This window comes from Lissotriton vulgaris, chromosome 7 (assembly GCF_964263255.1).
Source record: "Lissotriton vulgaris chromosome 7, aLisVul1.2, whole genome shotgun sequence".
Classification (NCBI taxonomy): Eukaryota; Metazoa; Chordata; class Amphibia; order Caudata; family Salamandridae; genus Lissotriton; species Lissotriton vulgaris.
In genome coordinates, this window is record NC_141695.1 from 1,050,571,145 (window position 1) to 1,050,597,484 (window position 26,340).

General features: G+C 45.0%; 1 protein-coding gene across 1 annotated transcript in view; it reads left to right on the forward strand.

The window, feature by feature from the left end:
- Positions 1-25,202, forward strand: part of CAMLG (calcium modulating ligand) — a 162,295-nt gene extending 137,093 nt beyond the window's left edge. The window contains exon 5 of the mRNA XM_086931495.1: positions 23,303-25,202. Within this exon, the coding sequence (XP_086787621.1) occupies positions 23,303-23,494 (192 nt within the window). The 3' untranslated portion in view covers positions 23,495-25,202. The remainder of the gene's footprint in view (positions 1-23,302) is intronic.
- Positions 25,203-26,340: the final 1,138 nt, after the last annotated feature.

A 26,340-nucleotide genomic window follows, 5' to 3' on the forward strand; every position in this document is an offset into this window, starting at 1 on the left:
AGGAGCGCACGACTTACATGTACACCTAGATAGGTACATGGTCTCTAGAGATCTGCTGCCGGCGATCAGAGATACACAATACCTGGGCCGCACACATTCGGACCACAATCCACACCTCATGACAATTGCCTGGGAACAACCGAGACCACCAATCCCCACCTAGAGACTACAACCAGACCTCTTGCTTGACGGCGCATTCAGAACCTCGATAGGGGCGCAAACAGCACAGCACTTTGAAGATAACAGCAACACTGCTTCCACACCCCAGCTAGAGTGGGACGCGTTCAAAGTAGTACTAAGGGGGCTATGCCTCGGCACTCAGGCACACGCCCGCCGACAGCTAGAGGCAGACCTGAAGCGGTTGGAAGGGGATTTGCTGCAAAAAGAGCAAGAAGCGGCAGGAGGGGATAGTGTAGGGCTGCTCGAGGCGAGGACGGAACACGACAGACTGATAGGCAGACTGAAACAGATCAATTTCACTGCACACTCGGCACGCACACACCGCTACGGCGACAAGCCAGGCAAACTGTTAGCCTGGCTGATACGACGAGAAGACCGCTCTGCCCCAGTGACTGCCATATGCCCGACTGCTGACACAGTGGTGTACACCCAGGCGGACATACATGCTGCCTTCGTGACACACTATAAGACACTATACCGGTCACAAATGGGCAACCCACAACCAGACATCCAAGCATACCTAGAGGACATCACGCTCCCCACCCCAACTGACAACCAACGTGACGATCTTGGATCGCCGTTGGTGGCGGAAGAACTGCGCGATGCCATATTTGCCCTCTCAAATGGAAAAACCCCTGGCCCGGACGGGCTGCCTGCAGAATATTACAAAGCATACTCAGACGTCCTCATCCCTGAGCTGCTCAGAACGTATTCGGCGGCTCTAGACAGCTCATCCTTACCAGCATCCATGAACGAAGCAATGTTGGTATCGCTTCTCAAACCAGGTAGGGAAGAGACACTCCTCGGGTCATACAGGCCGCTAGCCCTACTCAACACGGACTACAAGATCCTGGCGTCAACACTGGCCCGCAGACTGGCGGCCCTGGTGCCGGCCCTAGTACACAAGGACCAAAATGGGTTTGTCCCAACAAGGTGCACCTCCCACAACATTCGGAGGCTGTTCCGAGTACAGGAGTATGCAGTCCAGAGGTGGCCGAGATCGGGTTGCCTAGTGCTGGACCTGGAGAAGGCGTTCGACTCTGTCGAATGGCCCTATCTAGTGGCAGTGCTGCGCAAGTTTGACCTGGGTGATGACTTTATAGAACTGGTGGGCTTGCTATATGGGAGACCTGAGGTTAGAGTGCGCACTGGGAAACTGATATCCGAGTCTATCGCTGTCAGAAGAGGCACCAGACAAGGCTGCCCACTTTCCCCATTATTATTTTCCCTGGCGATCGAACCCCTGGCTGAACGACTGCGCATCAGTGGAGCACGATGGGGCATCCCGCTAACTGACGGCACACATGTCGTGTCGCTATATGCGGACGATTTGCTTTTGTACATCAAAGACCTAGACAATGTGCCGCTGGAACTGTCGGACATCTTCCGCACGTTCGAATTAATGTCGGGCCTCAAAGTCAACTGGGCCAAATCGGGGGCATACTCGTTCACTCCTGACGACCCGGACCCTGTACTCTACATTAATAATGAACGACTGCCATGGTATCAAACCACGTTCAAGTACCTGGGTATACACGTGTATAGGACCCCCCCAGACATTTTGGACGGCAATCTGACACGGGCCATAACGTCCGTCAGAACACAGATCGCCTTCTGGAAAACCCTCCCCATCAATGTGCCAAGCAGAGTAACCTTAACGAAAATGATAATACTCCCCAGGCTCCTGTACTATTTTGCCAACCTCCCGCTATACATCCCTGCCCGTATATTCAGGGAACTGGAGTCCATGCTCAGAGATCTGATCTGGAACACAGGTAGACCGAGGGTAGCACTGACGAAACTATACAACCCGGTCACTGAGGGCGGCATGGCAGTCCCGAACCTGGAGCTCTATTACCTCGCTGCACAGGTGCAATGGGCAGTGGCCTGGATCTCGGGCAGGAATCTCGAGGACACGGCTACGGCCACAGACGTCCTCTCCCCACTGCAGATCCTTACCCTATTCCACCCACTGACGAGCCCTAGGAAACACTCGCAACTGCATGTCGCTGTGGCCACAAAATGCTATGATAGATGTTTACGTCTCACTAGAACCACCACACCATACGCGCCAGCGTTGCCACTCCTGGGTACCCCCAAAGCCACGTCAGTAGTGACGGAGGCGGCGCTGGAGCAGTGGACACGCGCAGGCATAGAAACAATGACGGATTTGTACGCAGATGGCGCTCTACTCTCCTTCGAGACGCTGGCTGCTGACACGGGACTACCTGCGGGACAATTCCTGCAACATGCCTCAATACTGAGGACGCTCTCGCAGAAATGGGGGACCATCGCTGACGAACCGCCCACACACCAGCTAATCCAGTGCATGCACGTGATGGGCAACGGGACACATGTGGTGCACTGGCTGACACAGGCGCTGCTCTCGCATACACAAATCACATTGCAACCCCTACGGGATAAATGGGCGGCAGACAGGGGGAAGGCATGGACAGACAAGGAATGGGCGGTGATACTTTCAGGTCCCCGCAACATTCCCCGCAATGCACGTTTCACACAGATCCAATTTTATGTCCTACACCGTGCATACCTATCCCCAGACAAGATAAACTCATATTTCCCAGGCACAGAGGCCAAATGCCCGAGGTGTGACACGGTGGGAGCAGACCTCCTCCATATGCTGTGGCAATGTCCCCAGCTTCAAGCATACTGGCAGTCGATACTAACTCTGCTGAAGCACTGTACGGCGATGCAGATCCCATCCTCGTGGGAAGCATGCCTGCTAGGCCTCTTCCATAGGACCAAACTGAACAAGGTGCCTTCCCGCTTCTGGGATCTTGGCCTCATTACGGCGAAAAGACTCATCACAAAGCACTGGAAGCGGGCGGCACCACCTGCGACGGAACACTGGCACACTTCACTAGACAACTGGGCGAAAGCGGAGAGCATATCCCTACATAATGAGGAGACGGCGGGGCTGCGTAAATACCCCATAGCGACACTCTGGGACGACATGCTCCGCTCCTTCCATAGTGGGCTCCAGACGCCAGAGACTCCAGAGAGGCTGACACCCCCGGACGGGGAACACAGGGATGACCATCATGCTCCGGACACGGCGCACAACAGGCATGACGCCCACACACCTGACACCTAGACTCCCCCTCTTTCCCCCCCCTGCCCCACCAGCACGCCACAACCACGGCCACCCTCCAGCATCGCCATTATAACTCCCGGATTTGCCAGAGCAGACACAAACCACACCACCACTGGACCCCCCCCTCTCCTTCTCTGCCCCCCCCCCACTGCAGTTCCCGCTGCCCGCAACACCACATGCCACATGACTCCAAGTTCGATATCCGTTCCCCCTTACGCTTTTATTGATTTTGTTCGCTAAACGAGCTACAACAACAGAGACAGCATGAACACGCAATGTTTAAATGTTGATTTTGTCTGCGCACTGCTGCAATGTACTTTACGAACTGCTTCACGATCTATGCATGCATTTCTTTAACTACTGAACCTTAGTACATCAAGACTCTGTATGACATCTGCTTGTTTTTTTTTTCCTTTGCACTGAATAAAAGATATATTTAAAAAAAAAAAAAAAAAAAAAATGAAGGAATTTCACCCAAAGTTCGTCGTCCTTAGCCTTAGTTTTTTTTTCCCTTTTCCTTCGCTTTATAAGTGTCTTTGATCCTCGAAGGGTGCATTGCAAGTTCAGCTCTTTTGGTGATTTGCTGAGTCGCCTTAATTTTGGTTTATGGTGTACTTAAGTTTTTGGGAAACTGGGCTATTCACCACCGTTTTTCTCGACTTTGGCCCTTTCTTGGTTGCAAGTTTTTCCTCAGAGGGTCGTGATGAAATTTACCCAGCATTCAATCACTGGACTAATATGTCCTTCTCTTGGTTATAAAGACCTTTGGCAGTTGCTGATATTGCCGCTATATTACTGGGGTTGCACCTTATTTGTTTGAGGTTTGTAATTTCTTCAGAGCTGATGGTTTTACATTCCTCTAGTGAGAAGGTTGAGGTTGCTTTAAGACTTACTTCTTGGGGCAAGTGGTCACTGTGTTCGTTGTTGCCTATTCTGAAGGAGGCGATCTTATTAACCCTTTCGCTGTGGGGGGGGGGGGGGCGCGGCGCTCACACGCTGGTGACAGAACCGCTCCGTCACGCCCCTCGGGTGAGCTGTGCTTGTGACGGAACGGTTCCGTCACGGCCCCGCCTGCTCAATAGAACGCGCCGCGCAGGCACAAAATCAGCACCGCACAGGCGCGGCGAGCTGGCCGTGACGGAACCGTTCCGTCAACAGCACAGCCCACCAGAGGGGCGTGACGGAACGGTTCCGTCACCAGCGTGGGAGGGGTTAAACCAGGTTAGGGTTGTGAAGGTGAAGTCTAAATGAGAAGAGGCTTTGGACGAATGGTATGTGGCGACTGGTGGATTGTTCCCCTCGAAGCGGCCATTTAGCTCTCTCAAATTTAGATGTTCTAATTCCTGGAGCAGGTACTTTAAGATCTTGTAGTTTGTTAATTTTTGAAGGACCCTGTATTGGAATTCACCAGGCAACAGTTAAGTCTTGTGTTGAGCCCTCCTCATCTTAACCACTCCCCAAGAGGTGCAAAATAAAATTGCCTGCCAAGATGATATGCGCTGTGTCATCTTCTTTTACTCTTTTTACTTCTGCTGCCAGCTCCTTGGCTGCCTTTAAATTTTGTTTGGGGTGCACATAGACATTAATTATTATTACTTTCTGGTGAGTCTGATTGAACTTGAGTGGTACTATAGTAGCCTGGATGCCGCTTGGAGGGGCAATATAGATCTTTACGGGAAAAATGTCTCCTATTACATTTATTGAGGCGAGAAACATTAGTCCCCCAAGCGTTGGCCGAAGCCATATCCCCTTATAGCTGAAATAAATTGGGAGGTATAACTTTGGAGCTCGAAGGGTTTTTCTTCCCAGGTCTCCTGGAGCAGGATCATGTCAAAGGTTTTTAAATGATTTAGAATCTCTTGGTCATCTGTTTTGGTAGTTAGGCCGCTGATGTTCCAAATGCATATATTAATTATATCTTGCTCTGCTCAGGCTGTCGGGGTGCTGAACTTCCCTTGTCAATTTGATCGCTCTGTTGTAATTGTTTGCTGTGTGTGCATCCTATTGTTGGTTATTGATACTTGAGTTGAATCGGGTTTTCCATGGCCTGTGTTCGTTGCGATGTTCTTTTTGTCCATTATGTGAGTGCCTGGAGTACTACTTGCTCCTTTAAGCACTGAAGTGGTCGTTTTGTTTTGACCTTTGGTAGCTGCGCTTAAGAAAGGTGTTGGGTAGAGTGGTTTTGGCTCTGCCTTCAGTTTTATCCCCCATTTTTGGAATCTGTTTTTTCCCCATCATGATTTTGTTTGCTATCTCAGAAGAATTCCATCTTGTTTTGCTCGCTTCTGGGCATAACGAGTTGTTATTTGGTAGGAATTCTATGGAAAGCAAGTCGATGAAGCGAGTGTTAGCTATGCTAATTAGGTTAAGAGCCTTAGTACGTTCCCCCTGTTTAATATGTCCTCTCTGCCTCAGGAGTTGTACTCTGGGAGGAATATGTTTGTATCTGTATCCTCCGCTGGTCCAGGCCCTGGGTTGGGGTTCCTTCAATAATAATTGCTGCATGGGTATGAGGCCTAGGTTGAGCATTGTTGATATTGCTTGTTCTACAGTTAGCACTGTGTTGGGGGTTGATGATGAATCGGTTGGTGTACAAATGTTATCTTGCGTATTGCTTCTTGACTCATTGTTTAACGTCAATGGTTGCGATGGCTCTTTATGACTGCACTGCCGGTCTTTTCCCAACTTCAGACTTAATTTTCAGACCCCTTTGCTGGAAACCTCCGATGGTGTGGCTAGCTCTAATCTTGCTTGAGCGGCCTCCTAATCTTTGTCATGATTTGAGGAGCTTTGGGTTAAGGCTCTAATAGGCAGCCCCCTGGTCGGTTCTTGAGTTAATTCCTGAGTGTTATTGTCTCTTGTTGATGTTGAGATGTGACCCCCGGCCGATTCCTGTGTGGTATTGGATCTTGTGGTAGGTGCTCACTTCTACCTACTAAGGCAGAGGCAGGGGTACTTTTTGTATCCTCAAGATTAAAATTGAGTTTGATTGAAGATGCCTCAAGCTGATTATTAGCATGTTGGTCCAAGGGGAATAGCTTCCTATTTCTTCCCTTCCTTTTTTGTTTGCGGCGGGTTTTCATTGGTAAGGTGTTATTTTCGGTTGCTCGCTCTTTAGTCTTTGCCAAGATAGGTAATCAGAGCCTAATAGTGTTGTCTCCACGGGGCTGGGTCCTGATATTGTTTTTCCCTCCGTGGGTAACTCACTGCTCTTGATGGTTTGAGGTTTGACATTTAGTTTTGGGACGGATAGTAAGTCGCCTAGTATTGATGGTAGCTTGAGTAGTTTGTCAACTATTGGGCTTTATGTGCCGCTTCTTGAACCCGCTTTATTTGACCATTCAGGTCGGCTAGTTTCCTATCAATCTCTGAAGTGAAATCTGCCAGGGGTTGAAGAACTTTAAGCTGAAGGTCCAGCTTGTGTGAGTGATATTGAAGAGCCGTTGCTGAGTATTGCATTGTACTCGGTATTGTGGCCCAGATTGAATCTGTGTTTGTTTGGTCTGTATCACTTCTTTCAGTCCACACAGTGTTTGAGGGGACTTTAGGAGAGTGGGTTGAAGTGGGATTATCATTGTACGAGACAACAAGTTCTTCCCATTCTTGGGAGGCTAAAAAAATCATTTCGCCGTTTGATGTGTGGAACTTCATATGGAAACAGCAGGAAACGCGCGGGTAATGAGTTGTCAGGAAGTACACTGAGGACCCTAAGGGCTGCTAAGTCCTCAGCTAGTGCGTTTGGCGGCTGTAGGGGGGAGGTATTTTTTTATTGTAATTTTGTGTCCCATGCTTTTTGATCCACCCGCTGGGCTGTTTCCGGAGAAAGGGTTTGGTGGAACTTGAGGTCAAGCTCAGTGTTTGGTCCCCCTTGTTGAAGCAGTTTTGCAATGTCTGTCTCCAGGTGATTCTCTGTTTCCGCCTTGACAAGTTGCTGAGACTTCAAAGAATTTTGGAAGAATAAAAAACTGCCCAGAGGCCTATCCGGCGAGTCCTGGGCTTGCTCGTTGCAATCGTGCCACTTGTGAACATCGTATCTGTCTCAGCCATGTTCCACGTCTTTACCTGACCAGTTCGTATCTCCTCCATTTAGCATTGTTTTGAAGTTTTGTGAAGTAATGGCCAGGTCTGCGTTGGTATTGCTGAAGGGCTCTTCCCTTGAATGGATTAGTGGTTCAAACATTTTTGTTATGGGCTGCAAAGTAAGATCAGATCCCTCTGGTTGGAGTGGGGTTTTCAGCCCTGTTATGGGTCCGCTTTTGGAAAATATTGCTGTTCCAGGGTATTTCAAGAAGGAACATTTTGTATATATTTTGGACTGAAGGGTGCATGGGGTTCTCTTTTGAAGTGACTCCACTATGCTTATTAGTTCTTGGCTTTCCAAGCCCGGCTTCTGAGGAGCTGCAGTTCCAGTTGCTGTTAGTTAGTATGTTTTTTTCCTCCAGGTTTTGTGTTTCGCTGTAATTCATGCCTTTGAAGGTGGCTCTGACGAGGGGACCATGGGATCTTGTTGTCCATCGCATGACGCTTGCTTTTTCGAAGTTTATGTGTTTTGTTAAGCAACTATTCTAGTCAGGGTCAAGGGGGCCTTTGTCCCTTCCCTCACTCTCAAATTTCCCTTTTATTGTTTTGGGTTTTGGCATCGATCTTACGGGGTTTTCTGACTCTGACCGACCTCATGGCCTTTCCTGTTATCGTGTCTGCTGTCTGGATTCTCTGTGTTACCTTTTGCCTTTATTCAGGACTACTTGAAGAAACTCCCCACCTTCTTAATGACACTGGTGTTCTGGTGATGAATAGTTAACTAATTGTCTGGTTGGCCGCTGGCTGGAGCCACTTCCGCAGCTATTTTTTGGGCGGGTTGTGCTGGGGCGACTGAAAGGTATCTGGTGAGTAAAGCGGAAGAAGAGCACTTCCTTTGATGTGTCGGTGTGTAGCTGGCTCCCTGGTATCGTCTCGGGTCATGGTTAATCGCAGGTTGGTTGCTGTGCAATAGTTCAGATATGGTTTAATAGTGTGCCAGCTGTAGACTTGCTTGCTATGCTTGCTTGATTTACTCTTGTCCCAACTATGAGAGTATAATCGTGCAAGGTGGTGAAAGTGGAGAAGTGTGGCTCAACGGTTAGAGGCGGCAGACCCAGAGGCAGAGGTCGGCCCGGGACCAGGGTTCAATTCCCGACGCTGCCGGGTGCAGGACCAATGCCAGCGGGCCCGATAAATCTCGCCTCAGTGCCACTCTAACCATGGGGTCCCACGCTGCAACTCTGGGCAATAGCTTGCTTAGTCTCCACTTCGGCCCCATCACCACCGGGGATGCTTGGCTGCACCTTGGGGATGCCCAGTAAAGGGACCATCTCACAGGGAAAGCCAGGACGGGTTCCCCAGTGGTACAGCGCTGGGACGCTCCAGGGTAACCACACGCTCTATAAATCCAACATTCATTCATTCAAAGGGGTAAGGAGTAAAACGTTAAGCATAGTCGTAAGCTCAAGAATTCCGGAAACTGCCCTTGTTGAGAACGCCATTACTGGCAGTTTCCGGTTGGTACAAGTGAGCACAATCAGGCTGTGAAAAATTAAGAGCTGCGAGGAGACGAGCGGGTGGTGGCTCTATGAGCGGGGCAATCAGGCGAACCTCAAGCCGCACCCAGACCGCCTCAGGGAATTCGCAGAGCACACACTTGGCAGCCTCCCTAATGGAGGGCTGCTCTCATACTTGCACACACTAACACGCTCACCGGCGTCTCGAGGTTGGTTAGGGCTGGCTAGGGATGGCTCTCATCTATCAGCGAGAGCTCTGTCTTGCCCCGCAAGAGGTGGTTGTGCCGGAGACGGCCCAAGAAGTGAGGCTAAAGGTGGTATCACCGCAGCGCTGAAAATACTTCCCCCTCTAGCAGGCGGGGGGCTGTTGTTGAGAGAACCACAAGGGTGCCGAGGGGGTTGGATGCTTGGTGCGGGACCCACTAGTGGCAATGGTTTTTTCCTGCCTCCTCACCTCCTCGCCACAACGACAACTGCTGCCGACTGCCACAAACTGCGTAGTTGCATGTTCTCTCGAGTCTCGTGAATTCTCGTCTAGCAACAGGGAGCTCACTCTTTCACAATTACTGCAAACTAACGGGGTGTAGCCTCAGTGCGGATATTTCCTTCTCCCTCTCTCCTCTGGGCGGTGTTGCTCTCTTCGGGAGCAACCGCTGGGTCGTCCGTTACCACCCCTCCCCCCTGCTAACTAGCGTCTCGGGTCAATTTTCGGGCTGTTTGCGGGACGGCTGGGGTCCGGAAAGCTGGAAAAGCGCTGTAGACCTCGCCGATCCGATCTCCGTGCTATGCTCCGCCCCTCGTAGTGTGTGCGTGCCTCCATAGTGCAATTTCTTCCACATATGGAGAAATCTGAGTAGCAAAGGAAACACTTGCACTCTGACTAGAAGAAAAAGACGAATATTTATGTTGGGATCAACCCTGAAAAAGTAGGTGAAATTTATGTTGATACTTATTAACACTAAAGTAGCATCACAATACAGTTTCATAATTCCACTTTCTCACAGTTCATGACGGAAAATTACCTTTGCATAGTTTTTTCATTGAAGTGAACTAAAGAAAAGTGATAAGCAGGATGTTTGAATTAATCTCAGCTACTGGTAATTACTTGGGCCACATGCCATTCTATTGTATTTTTGTCCACAGTGCCACCTCACATTAGGCTCGGACAAATACAAATTAGCCCTGATCCTGCTCCATTAAGTACAGTCCAGTCTGAACTGCCGAACCAGGTCTGTTTGAACTGGAACACAAGCAACCAAGGCCCGGTTACGCCCTAGTTTGGACTCTTTCGTCAGTGCAGCTTGGTCGCAGTGGCACAGTGATTACGGGGGCCACGTCTGGGCATATCCATCGCACTGAAGTAAACAAATAATAGGTGGTGGAAAGCTTGGACAAATTTCAGTCACAGATAATTGTTTGAGGTGGCATCCCTGGCTGTCGTTTTTGCCCACCATTCCACCGCAGTTTTTTTTCCATTCGCCTCTGTATTGTGATAGTTAGTTGTTTAGGTCGAGCCTGAGCGAGCACACATGCGCTGCTCTGCGTGGCTTCTTGCAAGCACTCAAAACTTATTTGTGTGGGTCTGACTCCCCCCACGCATTTGGTTGGCTGTTGCCTGTGTCATTTTCTTATTGTAGCCTGCAAATTGCTAAAGGCGGGGGCATGTCCCACCTTGTTGTCAAATGTTCACTTCCACAGGGTTTGCTTGCGGGAGCGAGCAGGGGTGCGCAGGCTGCAGCTGCATTCCTCTCCTTGTGGGTCAGGTAACGCATGCGGATCCTCGCGAGTTCCTGCCTATTACGGCGGCCTGGAGATTCTATTGTGGCCGGCTGTCTGATAAGGTTACCATGTAAGCATTTTCTGGATTAAAATCTGTAAAACAGGCGACAGAGCGCAAGGCAGCTAGGACAGTGTGAGTCTGTCCGCGAATTCAGATCAGCAACAGCCTTTCTGTTTACCTTGGCGCCACGGCTTCCAAAGAAAAGCTGAAGGTCTCCCAGTACTTTAGGACTAAAAATGATAAATAAGTCTGACAATTTAAAAAGTCGGTAATTCATGTTCATTGATCCTAGGCAGTGAGGCCATCTTTTGGATGGCGGAGCAACCCTCTGCCTTCTAGAAAAAAACAAAAGCCCTCGCAGCTCTGCCTCCTCTGTGTATTGCTTCTCTCCTCTCTCGTTCTCCTTTCCCTTCCTTCCCAGGGCCGCCGCTGACTTCCCTCGTCTCTCTCCTTGCCCCCTTTGAGTTTCGTCTGTTTCCTAAAATTCTGACTTGAGCTACCTCATTTTCCTTTCATATCATAAAGATAATAGCATGTGATATTTGTAGCGCTTAAACCGCGCCTAGGAATGCAGTCGCATTATTTTAACTCATTTTAGTGATGCTCATGTTGTTGACCTTGGAAGGATGAACATAGAATAAGGAAAGGTGTGTTAGGAAATTGCTCCGGCTTGCTGGTACCCTCATACCTCGATATCAGGTGCAGTAAGCTCACCATGCTGTCTTTCCCTCTCTTCAACAGTTGCTGCACTCGTGCCTGATTCCCACCTCAGTGGGTTAAGCGTCTGCACTGGGCGACAGCTTTGCATCAGAATGGTGCTGACCCACTCTTTCATCTTTCCAATGTCGATAAAACGAAGGCCATGAGTTGATGGCAATAGAACATAATATCCAAGCTCCTCCGACTCTTTAGTTGGTAACCTGGGTTAAATAAACATTAGGGAGTCTGTCAGCTTGTCCTGTTTTTCAGCCACTAGCGCTAAGCATGTTGGGGGTATCATCCAGTTGTTTCAGGGTATTTTTCATTGTATTATTTGCTTTCAGCGGCGCGCTCAGCAGCTCTAAGAGTTATGAAATGTGTTGGTCCACACATAACAAGGTGCAAGTGAAAATACTACAAGTCCTAGAGTGCTCCGAGCTAACTGGTGAAAGCCGCCAATGGCTGAATGTCAGACTTATGATTCGGAGCAAGTTGGCAGCTATATACAATACTCATCGATCGTTTCCTTGTGCTGGGGGAGGGCTGTCGTTCTGAGTGACGTTTCCGACAGATCTAAGGAAGGTTGGGACGCGAGCCTGGCTGTGGTAAGTGCCTGGAAGAGGCAGACCACGGCAGTTTTACGTTGCCGCCATTCGCAGGCAACACCCCTGGAGCTGTGGAAAAGGGCCCAGTAATTGTGCTCTGGTCCCACGGATTAGGTTTCCTTGCTTTGGCTTTGAAGACGTGCAATTAACGGACCTGTATTAGTGCTCAGGATTTATTGGCATGCATCTGTGCGAATTTCCACGTAATTTTTATAATCCCCGCATAAGACCCTGCAGGGGGTAAAGTACACGTGCATTTTCTGGAACAAGCGTTCACTAATTTGTTTTAAAAACAAAATCCACAAAAAGCCTCTTATATAGGTCTCGCGCTTAGCGTTGCAGTGCACAGCATTGCTCGTGCAGCGCAAGACCTCTTGTATGGAGTTCTGAAAGCTGACCTCACGCTTGTGCGTGTGGTTTTGCTTTCCCTGTCTGCCATTGGCTTTAGCATGCTGTTTAAAAGAAAATGCAGCACGCCATTGGGCAAAGGCGGACGTATGTCCCATTCCCACTAGTGTCTAGCACGAGCATCAGTTCGGCACAGACGAGAGGCTCCCGCTCCCCCGCTCCTCTGTGGTGCACGCCCACCACTGATTAAGATTCCCTGCTTGTTTTTTTTTTTTTGCTACAGTCACAAGCGAAGGCATCTTGCTGTAGCTCTGCCTGTGACATGTCGCACACAACAGATGGGTTACGTAGAGTGAAGGGTATTTACGCCTTCCAACAAATCTCTTAAGACCCAGAAAATTAGAACAGACTGGTGATTACTGTGAAGGAGGCTCCGTGGCAGCGGCTCGGTTCCTTGCAGTATTAAAGTAGCAGCACAAGAGATATGGAAAGCAGAGTTTTCCACTCAAGAATGATTTGCACGCTTTAGTGCAGGGCGGGGAAAAAGCGCAAAGTTCGTTTGCGCAAATTTACAGTATTTTCTGGGCATACGCAAAATGGCATGCCGTGTGCACATTCTATTCTGCACGCCCGCTACTAGAGCTGTGAACTGGCGCAAGACTGACGCTCACAAGAGAGGCGCAGTGCACATGCATACCACGTAGCAGGGGTTGGCTAGTGAGTCACAAGACCGACCCTTCACAGAACGCCACATTGGTTCCACTGTCTTCAATGCAGACCTAAGGGGTTCTCTTATGAAGCACCAATAGGCCAGGACATTGTTTAATACGGCAGTTCAGAAAAAACTACATCACATAACAGTAAACAGTAATGTGTGCGGCCTTTGCATAGAACTAATTGAAGGGCCTCGTGATAATTCAGCACCGCACTTGCACTCCTTCAGTGGGCATCTCATCCCATCCGCATGTAGATTAACATGATTTGATTTGATTTGATTTTACATTTTACAAAGCGCAGCGAATGCCCAAAGGCGTCTTGGAGCTGAAATAGTCTGCGGACTAGAGTACCCACTAGATCCTATTCTGAATGCCTATTTAATTTTTAAACAGCCAGGTTTTCAGCTGTTGTCTGAACATCATCATAGAGTTGCTGTTTTTAATCTCTAAGGGAAGGGAGTTCCATACCTTAGCCGTGCCAACGACAAAGCTCCCCCCCCCCCCCCCCCCCCCCCCCCAGCATAACTCTCTGTACCTGGGAACTACCAATAATTGAGCCTGTGCTGATCGTAGATTTCTAGAAGGTAAGTATTTCCTGATATGTGTTCTGAGAAAGAGGGGTCCTTTCCCCTGTAATGCCTTAAATGCAAGACATTGCGACTTAAATATAATTCTCTTGCCCACCGGCAGCCAATAGAGATCCTTTAGTCAGTAATATATTGGTTCGTATTTAGGAATGTCCAGTATCAGCCTTGCTGTTGCGTTTTGCATTCGCTGGAGTCTAAGCAAGAGCTGCGTCTGGAGCCCTATAAACAAAGCATTTCCGTAGTCCAGCCTTGATATGGCTAATGCTGCAACCGCAGTTTTTAACGCATCCATGGGAATAAATGGGCGAATCTTCCTGATGATTTTAAGGATCCCCCAGAAGGTGGAGGTAAGTTTGTTAATATGCCCTTCAAAGGTTAGTCTTTGGTCAAATGTGACCCCCAGGTTTCTCACCTTTGATACTGGTACTGGGCAGTCACCCAAATCATCCGGCCACCACTTTGGGGACCAGAAAGGAGTATGGTTGCCAAGAAGTAGAACCTCGGTCTTCTCGCTGTTTAATTTAAGACAGTTCTTCTGCATCCAGGAATTAATCTGCAGCATACATTTGTTAAAACGATCTGTCGTCTCCTCAACATTGTCTGATACCGAGATCCCCACCTGTGTGTCATCAGCATATGATATTGCAGCGAAGCCATATTGTCTGATGATTTCTGCCAACGGGGCCACATATATATTAAAAAGTGTGGGACTCCGAGATGAGCCCTGAGGCACCCCGCAAGGCAGCTTGAAGGATTTGGAGGTTTTGCCGTCCCTTTCTACAGTGAATGTTCTATTATTTAAGAATGAAGTCAATAGGTTAATGGCACTAGATCGAAACCCCATTTCTGCTAATCTTTTGATCAGAATTTGGTGGTTGACCGTGTCGAAAGCCGCCGATAGATCTAATAGGATCAAGGCGGCCTTCTTACCCTTATCTAGAGTTTTTCTTAGTTCTTCCGCTGCCATCACCAAAGTGGTTTCGGTTCCGTGACCTTCCCTGAAGCCATACTGGGAGTGATCTAATAGTTCACCCTGTGTGATAAAGGACATAATCTGCCCATTCATCTGCTTTTCCAACACCTTGGTGCCAAAAGGGATCCTAGATATTGGTCTGTAGTTTTTCGGTTCTGTTGGATTCAGGTTCTCCTTTTTTAGTAGTGGTCTAACAGAGGCCACCTTCCATGCCTCTGGGAAAATGCCTGACTGAGTCATCTCTAAGAAGATTAATCTAAGTTGTTCAGCAATGAGCTCTGGACAAATATAAAATATTTTAGGGGGGCAAGGATCTGAAGGAGCCCCTGCCTTTGTTATTTTTACTACTTGTATGATCTGTTCTTCTGTTGGAGGAAGGAAGGAGAAAGGTGGAACATTGGGTGAGAGGTGAACGACCAAGGGTGTATATATCTCTGCCAATTTATTTGTGTTATCATTGAGGGTATTGTATACATCCTCCGCTTTGTTAATGAAGAATTCTCCAAGTATGTTGCGGAACTCAGGATTATCAAATTTTTGTGAATTTTCAGGAAGTTTCGCTAGTTTTCGGACTACTGAACAGCTCCTTGCTGGAGTTTTTAGACTCCAAAATTTTATGAGTAAAGTAATTACTTTTCTCATCATCTTTTTATACTCCGATAGACTCCTCGCATATTCTCGTTTCCTTGCCTCTGCATAGTCAGTTCTCCAAAGTCTTTCCAGCTTTCTGCAAACTTTTTTCAACTCTCTTAGTTTGTTCGTGAACCAGGGCTCAGATGTTTTTTTTCCTTTTTGATTTAGCCTTTTAACATAACTGGTCATCCTATCCGCATGTAGATTTGCATAACTGGCCATCCCATCCGTAAGTAGATTCAAATAACTGTCCATCCAATCCAGACTTAGATTGATTTGCATAACTGGCCATTTCTCCGTAAGTTGGTTCGCAAACAAGCGTGCTGATCAAAGCTGACCAGATCACTATCTAGATGTTGCTTTATTTAAAAGTAAATATAATTTTGCCAGCATCTGCCCTGCTTGGATATTTTAAAGAGCTCAGAAATTGAAAGTGTGGGAGCCATTCCAGTAGAAACATCACAAAATAAAATGATGGGTGGAGTGTTGAAACTTTACAAACACGCACCCCCAGTCACATTTTGTAATATGTGAGCTCTAAGTATCTAAGGGTGTGCTGAGACGTGGGTCCCTTGCTTGGAGAAGGTCCAAGACTGATTTGCATATGGCTAGGTCTAAACTGGGGTTGCGCGCCGAGCAAAATGAAAATGGATTCTATCATTTTATTTTGTGATGTTGCTAGTCATCCCAGTAGAAACCTACTTAGTTCATACGGCAGTAGACCTTGGATTATTTATGCTCACTCAAATCATTTGATTGTGTTCCCTCAAATAGCAGTCAATATTTTATAAACCATATTTAAAATATTTAATGTTTAAAAAATCTAAATGCTTAGTGGAGTTTTGTTATATCCGTTGGGTTTTCTTTGAGCTTAGCATAAGAATTCCGCTGCCACTGACTTGTCATTGTTCTGTTGGAGGTGCCGAAACAGCTTTGCGTTTCATGCTCCTATGCGAAAGGTCACTCCATGTGAGGAGGACATACCTTCTGTTCACTGTTCATAAGTTATAACATCAGACACTGCAAGGAGGCCTTGTCACTTTGATACCGATCAGATACAAAAGCTGTGTGCTTATCTGTAGCTGTGTAAATGTGTGTATGTGTGTATATATATATATATATATATATATATATATATTTTCACCGTACCAAACTTTCAATCAAAGAAGGCGCTGACTCCATGCATCTCAATCCAAACGATTTATTTCTTAATCAGTTTCTGCTCAGAAGCGTTTCGGCGGCTTGCTCCCGCCTTGCTCACTAACATCTGTCCATTAAACTGTGCACAATATATACAAGTACAACATGTCATGGGTTTAATTAACATAACTAATTGGCATTTACTGTTACTATGGTAACGCAGTTACACCCTCTGTGGTGACGTGGACAGTTACATGACTCAGCACATTAAACTTCATGGCAGTCTTTTTTCACTTGTTTTCACGTCTTTTAGTCCCAGATAATTTCTACGACATTACAGTCATGCCCGAAACACTGTTTTATGAGGTGTTACTATCTCCGTATTTACACTATGGGTCACGAAACATCACACATTAAACAATCGTTATTTACGATACATTGTATTATTGTTAACATGTCCCCGTTTCTACTATGTTAATCAGCTCATGTGTGGTGTAACATATGGCGCGATTCGCTGAATACCTGAGAAATCAATGTTACCTCGCATGTGATTGGGCGCTCATTTGGGAATGATATTAACTGTGCCTCAAACCTGTTGGTAATCGGTTTGCCTGCCTGTGTGTGAAGAAATGACACAACTCGGTACGTGGGAAGGATCTCTTGCAATTGTTAGCGTACTAATGCCGGTAATATAGTCCCTTATTTGTTAATCTCCCCAAGTGGGTAAATCATGCGCTCTGTTATGCAATCACTAACCGATGCCAGACATGTTCTGTTGGTTACTAAGCACTCCCAGTATGAGGCCACCCGGGCGGGGAGGAGAGTTGAGGATTAAAACTGCCCATAGGAATCGTGGTATTCCTCGTGTCGATGCCTGGCGATAAGGGTGGGGGGTGTGCCAATGGTGAAGTTTTCCGTGTGACCCATCTGTGTACACAAACCCAGTGTGACAAATTGTGGAATATTTACAGTGATTGCGCGTGAATGGCGGATGTTTAAAAGGGGGTACTCAGGAAAGAGACGGAGGTACACGGAATGGCTAGTTTATATGTGGACGCTAAGGGCTTCATCCGCATTTAAACCTGAAGGGATTTTGGAGTTTAAGAGAATAATGTATCTCGACTCCAGGCGGCGTAGTGCAAGTTTACGGTTTCCGCCTCTAACATTCTTGGGGATACTCTCTATGACGAAATACGTAAGGCCATTTGAATTACCACCATGTGCCTCATGGATGTGTCGTGCTACTGGGTAAGTTTGATCCATATTCGCAATTGCTCGTAGGTGCTGCAAGATTCTCACATGCACAGGGTGGATGGTGGACCCTACGTATTGTTTACCGCACTCACATGTGAGCACGTATACGGCAAACTCCGTTTTGCATATAATGCTCCCTGATGGAGTAGGGTAGTCTTCTGAATGGTATCTCAACACTGGTAGTGTTGATACCATGACTGCACGCTTTGCATTTAGTGCACTTTTTGAAGCCTTTCTGGGCCTGTGACCAGTTTTTTTGCTTTGCAACGACTGGAACATTGCAAACCAACTGTGCACGCATCGATTTAGCTTTTCTAAATGAAACTAATGGTCTTTCGCCCATTATGCCCCCTATGGTTGCATCATTGTGAATCAAGGGCCAGTGCCTTCTAAGGATTTTTCGAAGGTTTGCATGTATATATTATACACACACAGCTGGAAGGTCACAAGATCAACAAGACCCTTTTAAAAAGGTCTGAATAAAGACAATGCCTAGTTTTGGTCACACTTTTCACCATCAAGCCTAAGCAGTAACTGCACTTTAAAAACTTATCCTGATGTTACACTAACAGGTCTCTGTACTGTAGTTTTAGAATTACTGGAAGGTGGAGGTTTTGTCTGTGGCCACTGCTTTAATTGATAACATAAGATGCTACATGGAGTTCCTATACCCCCTCCATCCCCCGATGTCATGCAAAAGTCTTTCTTCTATCCGTACTGCTAGCCAGTATGCAGAATGAAAGGCCATGAAATCGACATGTCATGACATAAAAGAGAGATTTAACAAAGGCATATATTAGTTCAATGAGCACCTTTGACCACTGAGTTGAAATGAACGATTTATAGAGCGCATGGCTACCCATAGGCGTACCAGCGCTAAAAGTCAGGATTACCAAGAGAAAGTGGAAAATCAAGAAGCCCTCGGAAAAAGAAAAGTTTTTAGAGCCCCACGAAACTTCTGAAGGCTGGGTTCAGTGCGAATCTTGAGGGGGAGGGAGTTCCAGAGTGTCGCGGCGTAGGCGGCAAAACGCCGTCCTCCTGTTCGAGTCTTCTTTATTCTGGGAACATTGGCCAGATACAGATGATCCGACCTGAAAGCCCTGTTTGCTTTGTAGGGGCCTACCAAACTTCCCATGATGGGAGGGCCCTTGCCCTGTAGACATTTGTGAGTAATGCACAGGGATTTGAACTGAACTCTCTCCCTTATTGGCAGCCAATGTAGCGAGCTAAGGGCGGGTTTGGCTGAGAGCTTGGATGATGATCCGGTTAGCAGTCTAGCTGCTGCATTCTGGACAAGTTGTAATCTTTTTATAGTGGCTTCTGGGGCCCCAGATATAGGGCGTTACTATAGTCCAGCCTGGACAGGACTAGGCCCTGAATAAGGAGCTTCCTGGAATGGGGAGGTACGGAGTAACCCAAAGCACAAACCGGCAGTGTTCTTTGCCTGGGTTTTAAGCGAGAGATCTTGGTCCAGCCAAAGCCCAAGGCTTTTGATTTCACTTTTAGGGGTGGGAATTGTTCCCATGCACGTGGACCACATGAGACTAGAGATGGGTGCGGACTTATGTCCCAGGATCATAAGCTCCGTTTTATCCCCATTTAGCTTGAGCAGGGAATCATTCATCCAGCCAAAGATCTCTGATAGGCAGGATCTAAGGTTCTCGGAGCAATGTTCAGATTGTTTGAGTGAGACGACCAATTGTGTGTCATCTGCATAGGTGACTAATTTAATCCCAAAAGGGGAAACCACATCTTCCAGTGGGGACATGTATACATTAAAAAGTGTCGGGCTCCGGGATGAGCCCTTTGGCACACCACACTGGAGAGGGATAGATTTAGAGCGAATGTTGCCTTCCGAGACTAAACCTATTTAATATATTTTGTGCTGTTTTTATAAGGCTTTTTAAAGCTGAAATGAAACATATTGATTTCTGCATGGCCCCTACTCGCCACCATTACAATCAAAGTCATGCTTCTAGATTGGAAAGACTTTAAGCAAGTCTCATATCGCACTTGGTGGGCATGGATCACATACGTTAGAGGAACACATATTGCCCATTCCCACTCTTGAGGTACCCCCCTATCTTCTACGCACATTTGGGAGACTTTGGACTCTTTATTTTACACAAAATGTTGTTGGTGCCCTTTAATCTCTGTCAGCCCCACTAGCTAGGGCCTTTAGACCTGACACAGACCTAAACCATCGTCCTATTGACCATCAGCTTGGCTCCCATTTTGGCTCTCTCAGGCCTCTTTTCGACTCTCGCTTGCCCATTCCCTTTCCTCTCTTTGTGCTCCCCTCTTTATAACTACTTCCAACCTTGCAATGCAATAGGTCTCGCATTACTGAATGTTTTAGCTATTGGTGTTGCATTATTATTAGCAATGCCAATAGCTCAAACTTTAATAATGCGAGAACTATTGCATTGCAAATGCTTGTTCCACTAGTGAATGCTAGATTCCTCCCATGTTTCTGCATATATGCGGCAACCTGAGCCCTCCCCTTCCGCAACCGCTCTGCCCTCTCAAGCATTTACATCCTACAGACGGGTCAAACCAAATAATCGCTTAGAAGGTGAAGAATCCCAGTCCCAACTAGTTTCAATTTACAGAGCAAACCACGTTTTCTACGGCAATTCCTTTGCCAGAGGCTGTTGCCCATTATTTACTAAATCCATTCGATTTTTCCATCACTTTTTGCAATGTCTGCGTGAACTTGCTCGTTATCGCTTCAGCAGTTTGTTCATAAACACACTAAAACAACTTGTAAATAAATATACATCAGCGCATGCTTTTTGGGACAAATAAATACTTGAAAACATTATCATCTCCACGGCAGCATCCGTCTTCAGCACAGACGTTCGTGAGCTTAGTACACATTCTGAGTACACCCTGAGAATAAACCTCACTCCCTGTAATGGACAACATCAAATTGCACTGAGAATGCAGATGGATTGTTCAGATGGAAAGCGGGGGTGCTTTCACTTTATATGAACCTGTGCGTTTAAAGCTCGTCTGAGCATTAATAAACCATCACCATGTCCCATCAATGCTCAAGACCACTGGAATTAGGCGATTTCACGGCTGTGGCAGATTCCACATAGCTATGGATTTGCCGTATTTACCACATAAGCGATCAGCTGCTACCTATTCTGCAGATTTCATAAAAAATATGCTTGTAAATCAAAAGTTACAAATAAAACGTTGCAACACATACATGTTGCAGGGTAGTGGAAGGTATTTTGCATAGGTTGACTGGTCAAGTTTTTGTTGCTTATTTCTGTAAATAGGTGCCAAATTGGTACTATTGAGACAAAAGCTTTGCTCACAAAGTATTATGTCTAAAAATGCCAAAATAGTGAGGTAATAACACTAAGTGTGCCGCTTAATTTGCCTTTTCTTGCTGAAAGATTTAGTCAAACCAGTCATATCATTTGATTTTCCCCTGCTGCATGATTCCAGTGGCATGATTATATCAAGGCCACTGGAATTATGTGATTGTGCAGCCACAATGATTTTTGCATAGTCATAGATTTTCGGCATTTGCCACATAGTACACCATCCACTGCAAAATCTGTAGATTTTACAGCAAAAACGTTTGTTTCTAGCTTAGATCAAAAGTTACTAAAACACACACACAAAAGTTTTGACGTACCACAATTCTGTTGCTTATTGCTATATTTGGATTCAAAACTAGTTGCATATGTTAATGTGCTTGAACCTAGTGACTGACACTGAAAAGTACATTTGGCACAATTTGTTTTCTAAAAGATGGAGTGAATGAAGCCAGTGTGCGTGGTGCCTAAAAAGCAGTGTGTGAAATGATCCCTATTGCTGAGGGGTAGGGTAGGGGGGTCAAACAGTAATTACTTAGTTGTTTTTTCATCTCTAGATTACTGCATACCAAATGGTGCAAACACCCTAAAAAATAAATGCAGCTGTGAGACATTACTTAGACGGTGCTAAACACAATCTTCATAACTAACAAACATTTGCATTACATCGCCAATAGCTCTAACTCAAAAATAAATATGTGAGACCTATTGCATTGCAAATGCTTGTCTTTTCAAGGTATTTTTAAGAACAGTGGTCCCTAGAAAAACAACAGTAAAACAGGGGGGGAAATTAATATAGACCCAGTCTGTACTATATTTGTATAACTTGTCCAGCCGGACAGAGGTCAGATATTTAATATTTTAAATTCAAATAGGAACAATACAGACAAAACAATTTGTAAGTGGGACACAAGCCTGCATCCAACTAAACCAAGAGGGACACACAACGAAGAACACAATAGCTCAGGCAAAGCTGTAGGTTTGTTAAACACACAATTTTCAAAGTAACAAACAAATTGCAAGAGAACACCTTTACACATTAAATGACAATTTAGAGCAGTGTATAAGGTGTATTGGGTGTCGACAGCGTTTCTATCCATATATACAATAAATGGACTATCCGCATGGATAGTAACAAATATGGAACTGAGGGCACGAATGGTGAACAGCCAGACCAAGAAAAATACCATCAGAGACTTGGAGCGTCAAAGGTAATGACACAGTATTAGCAAGACCCATCCAGTGATGGGAAGGCGCGATGGCTTGAGTATCCCAATGGGGAAGGGAGCCGCAGCAGCGTGCTCCTAATTCCAGATATAGGGTTGTGCTAGGTCTGTGTTCCTGGGTTGCAGCCAGTAAATGCCGGCTTCAAGCCAGGCAAATAGCTTAATTCCCAAGTTCCCTTGTTTCTTTACAATATGTCTTTTCAAGGCAGCAAAAATAAACATAGATTTTTGTGGTGTCCCATCCTGCAACTTTAACACTGAATGTTCCTACCAGCGGATTGGTTACAGTTTCTTGAATTAGCCTATTACCCTTTGGGGCCCAGTAGTATGAGAAGGCAGGCATTAGCTCCTTCATATAGGTTCTCACAAACCGATTTTATATAGGATTCATTTGTACTCTGTTTTTCTCCTTTTCCAGTAAATGCTGACCATAGATCACACATCAATGACAGAAAATGAGGAATTGTATGTATTTTCCTTACTAGAAATGTGCTATTAGAGCTGGTCATTTCAGTTCGTTTTTGTTCATGTTTTTCCCCATGTTTCATTAGCTCACATTTCCTCAGAAGACCTGTTCAAACTTGGCCTTTATTCACCCAAGCTTATAAATGTATTCTATATCGTTTTAATGTTTAAGCAGGGTATAAGTCATGAACTCCTAGGCAGGAGGTTATTATGGTGTAATTTTGAACGTAAGCTTGAGTCAGTGGGTGACATTGCATCCCATAGTTTCGTTAATGCTATATGAAGTTATTGCATACAGGCACAATCAGTGTATAAAAAAAGCCCGCCAGTCCAAGCTCTCTGGGAACCAGGCAAACAGTGAGGTGTAGCTAAAGGTATAAGGTGTGCAGTGCACACACACACTGCACACACACAGACACATCTATTCATCAGGAGCAAGATATTGTGCAGAGGAAAAAATACTCTAGACAGAACATAATGTGAATTTTCGACGCAGAGCCTACCCTAATCATTGCACAAGAAATATCACGGCACGATGAAGACAATACCCACATTAGCATAGTGTGGGTTGTCATGTGCGATTTCTCAAAACTAATGCTACTTCAAACTGTGGCCCTTTCATTAAACATGGCCTGCTGACATTGTTGATATGTAGGTAGAGGAAAGTTACTTAACAAAGTAAAACATTTAACTTCTACCTATTTTTAAGGGGGAAAAGAAGATGAAAACGACCGTGCTAACTGCGGCTCTCCTACTATCTGGAATCCCTTCAGAATTGATCAACCGCTCTATGGACACTTACAGCAAAATGGGAGACGTTTTCACAGATCTTTGTGTTTACTTTTTCACCTTCATCTTCTGCCATGAACTGCTGTTTTTGCTTGGCTCCGAAGTTCCCTGATATCTGATAATACAGAATCCCTTCAGAATTGATCAACCGCTCTATGGACACTTACAGCAAAATGGGAGACGTTTTCACAGATCTTTGTGTTTACTTTTTCACCTTCATCTTCTGCCATGAACTGCTGTTTTTGCTTGGCTCCGAAGTTCCCTGATATCTGATAATACAGAGGACTTAGTCTTTTCTTCTGCGCAGAATCATCTGATTGTTTGAAAAGCAGCTATGATGCAATGCAACATGCTTAAAATAGAATTGTATTTATAAATGGGGAAATTGAGTCTCTGGCTTTAGGCCCTGGGGTAGTATTTATTATACTCACTTATCAACTACTGTAAATATAATGTTCCATGTCTCAGCATTTACACTTGTTAACAGGAATAACATTGTTTCTGCACAAAAATTGTGAAGTCAAGTTTTTTGTGAAAAAATTGCATATTGAGGTAATTTCAGGGAGCATTACATGTCTGTTGCCATAGATACTGGTGTTGTCCAAGACCATTAGCTGTTTTTCTGGAAAATTGTGGGTTTGATTAAAAAATATGTATTTGTAATGTATTTGTGGAGATCGTTGAAATGCTGATAAAGTCTGGCAAATAAAGAAATGGCGAAGCAAAGAACAAAATCCGGCATAAAACATTGATATGTAAATGGTTCGTGTTAGGTGAAGCAGATGGCAAGCACTAATGTAATTGAAAAATGTTGGTGAATTGGGAGTGGTATAAAAATAGGCCTGTTATTGGGTGCCATGTGTTGTATGCTGGGATACTCTGTCTTCTTACACAAAAAGATAGAAATACTATTGTATATTTTTTTTATGATCTCACATGCCCACTTCTATAGATGTTTTCTCCTTTATTGCGGACCATAACAGTTTGCTTTTACGTATTCAGTCCAAACGGTTTGGAAAGAAAGGATGCAACAAGAACATGAGCACAGAATATTAAAAGCTGCTCTCATGCCTTCTTCCATAATCTTTTATAACCTTTAACAAATAATCCTTTTAAACTGCAGAACACAGCTGCTTTGCATAATAATCTAACAATGTAACATACATTTAGATGGATTTTCTCACTAAGGTCTGTGATCAAATCCTCAGAAAGGACTTTTGTGGTCCTAATTGTTACAGCAAAATAGCATCTTTTTTTGGTTTGGTCTGACCAAAGTTACTCCAGCCTAACCAAAAGAAAAAACAATCGTAGTAATCTTGACAATACTATATTTCTTGTTGTTCGCATACATCATTCCTTCTTCCTAACCATACACATTTTATAATTTGATTACTACTGTGGGTGCAGTTTAAGAGATAGATCAGATTACTTTTGCTCTAAAATACTCATGTTAACCCTTTGTAAAATGACCTTACTACCAACAATCCTGTGGCATCAACAGAAGATATACGGTATGTAGAACTAATTCGAGAAAGTCACATGCTCGCTTTTCACTAAAGGGCATTGTGTACTTTCATTATCTTCTAAACCTGCATGGTGATATATTTTCCTCTTAAATGTTCAGCCTGCTAGCATTCTATTCAAAATGTACGTGAGAAAACTGAAATCAATTACAAAATAACCTAAATTATTTTGCACTAAAATATTTATATGTAGATGTTACAATGCTCATGGCAGCCGTTCATGTTTGTTTTCTTTATAAAAGGATTTGTTAATATTAATTCAAAATAACGGTAATAAAAATACCTGAATGAAATATACACATCTGCGTTTTCCCTGAGTATACTAGATTCTGTAGACACATGTTGAGATTTTCATACCAAAGGTCAGTCGTTCATTACATAGTTGCAGTTAGCAGCTCTGTTAATTATGTCCTCTTTCTTGGAGTAAACTCATGCAGAGTGAGCCAATTAGCTAACCAATACTTGGCATGTGTTGGCCTGCAACAAATCATACTTTTGCAGAAACAATCTTTACATTTACTTATCTCATCTCTAAACATGAGGCTGGTGAGACAGCAGGTGTGGTTGCATTTCTTATGGTTGGACCTAGCCTTTAGTGTAAGTAAATTGATTATTGTAGTGTAATGATGTAGAATTGATCTAGTTGCAATTTTAACGCAGTGTTTACATTTAACAATGATGTTTAGATTTTCTTTTTTTGTGTTTAAAAAGCTTTATTTGAAACAAAATCAATGACCGAGTAAGCCATACAGATTATCTCAAATTAAAATCAAATAACCCTTTTTCATGTGAAGATAAACCCAGAGACTCTATCAAACTTCCTGCAAAAGAGTATCATTAGATAAAGAAGTATGTAAATTACATTTTGGGGATATAAGTGACCATATATCCACCCAGAAGGAGACTACATTGGGACGGGAAAATAAAAGATGAAAGAAATCAGCTAAAGGGGATTTGCAGGACCAGCAGGAATCATTACTAGTATGTGAAAATTCAGCTATTGATAGAGGGGTGAGATACAACCTATGGTATAGAAAAAACATAGATTGAGTTGTAGAAGCAGATCTAGAATTTTCTAACAATCTTGCCCATATCTTATTCCAGAATTCAACGTTCCAAACACAACCCAAATCCGCTTCCCAGGCCAATTCCAAATTTGTTTAAGTACGGACCGGGTCTGGGATGAAAAGGAGGTTATAAATTAAGGAACCCTTTAGAAACAACAACAACGCTTTTAAAAGAGGATCTTCTGAGGATGTAGAAGCATCAGAAGGCAAGGAATAGCAAACGTCTAAAATTATCTCCAAAAGAGTTGAACATTTCTGCCAAAAAGAACCTGGACAATATAAAGGTCTAGTATTAACAGTAATAAGATGGTTATACAAAAGAAGAGATTGTAGGAAAGAATCTCTAGTAGAGATGTTCTGTTGACAAT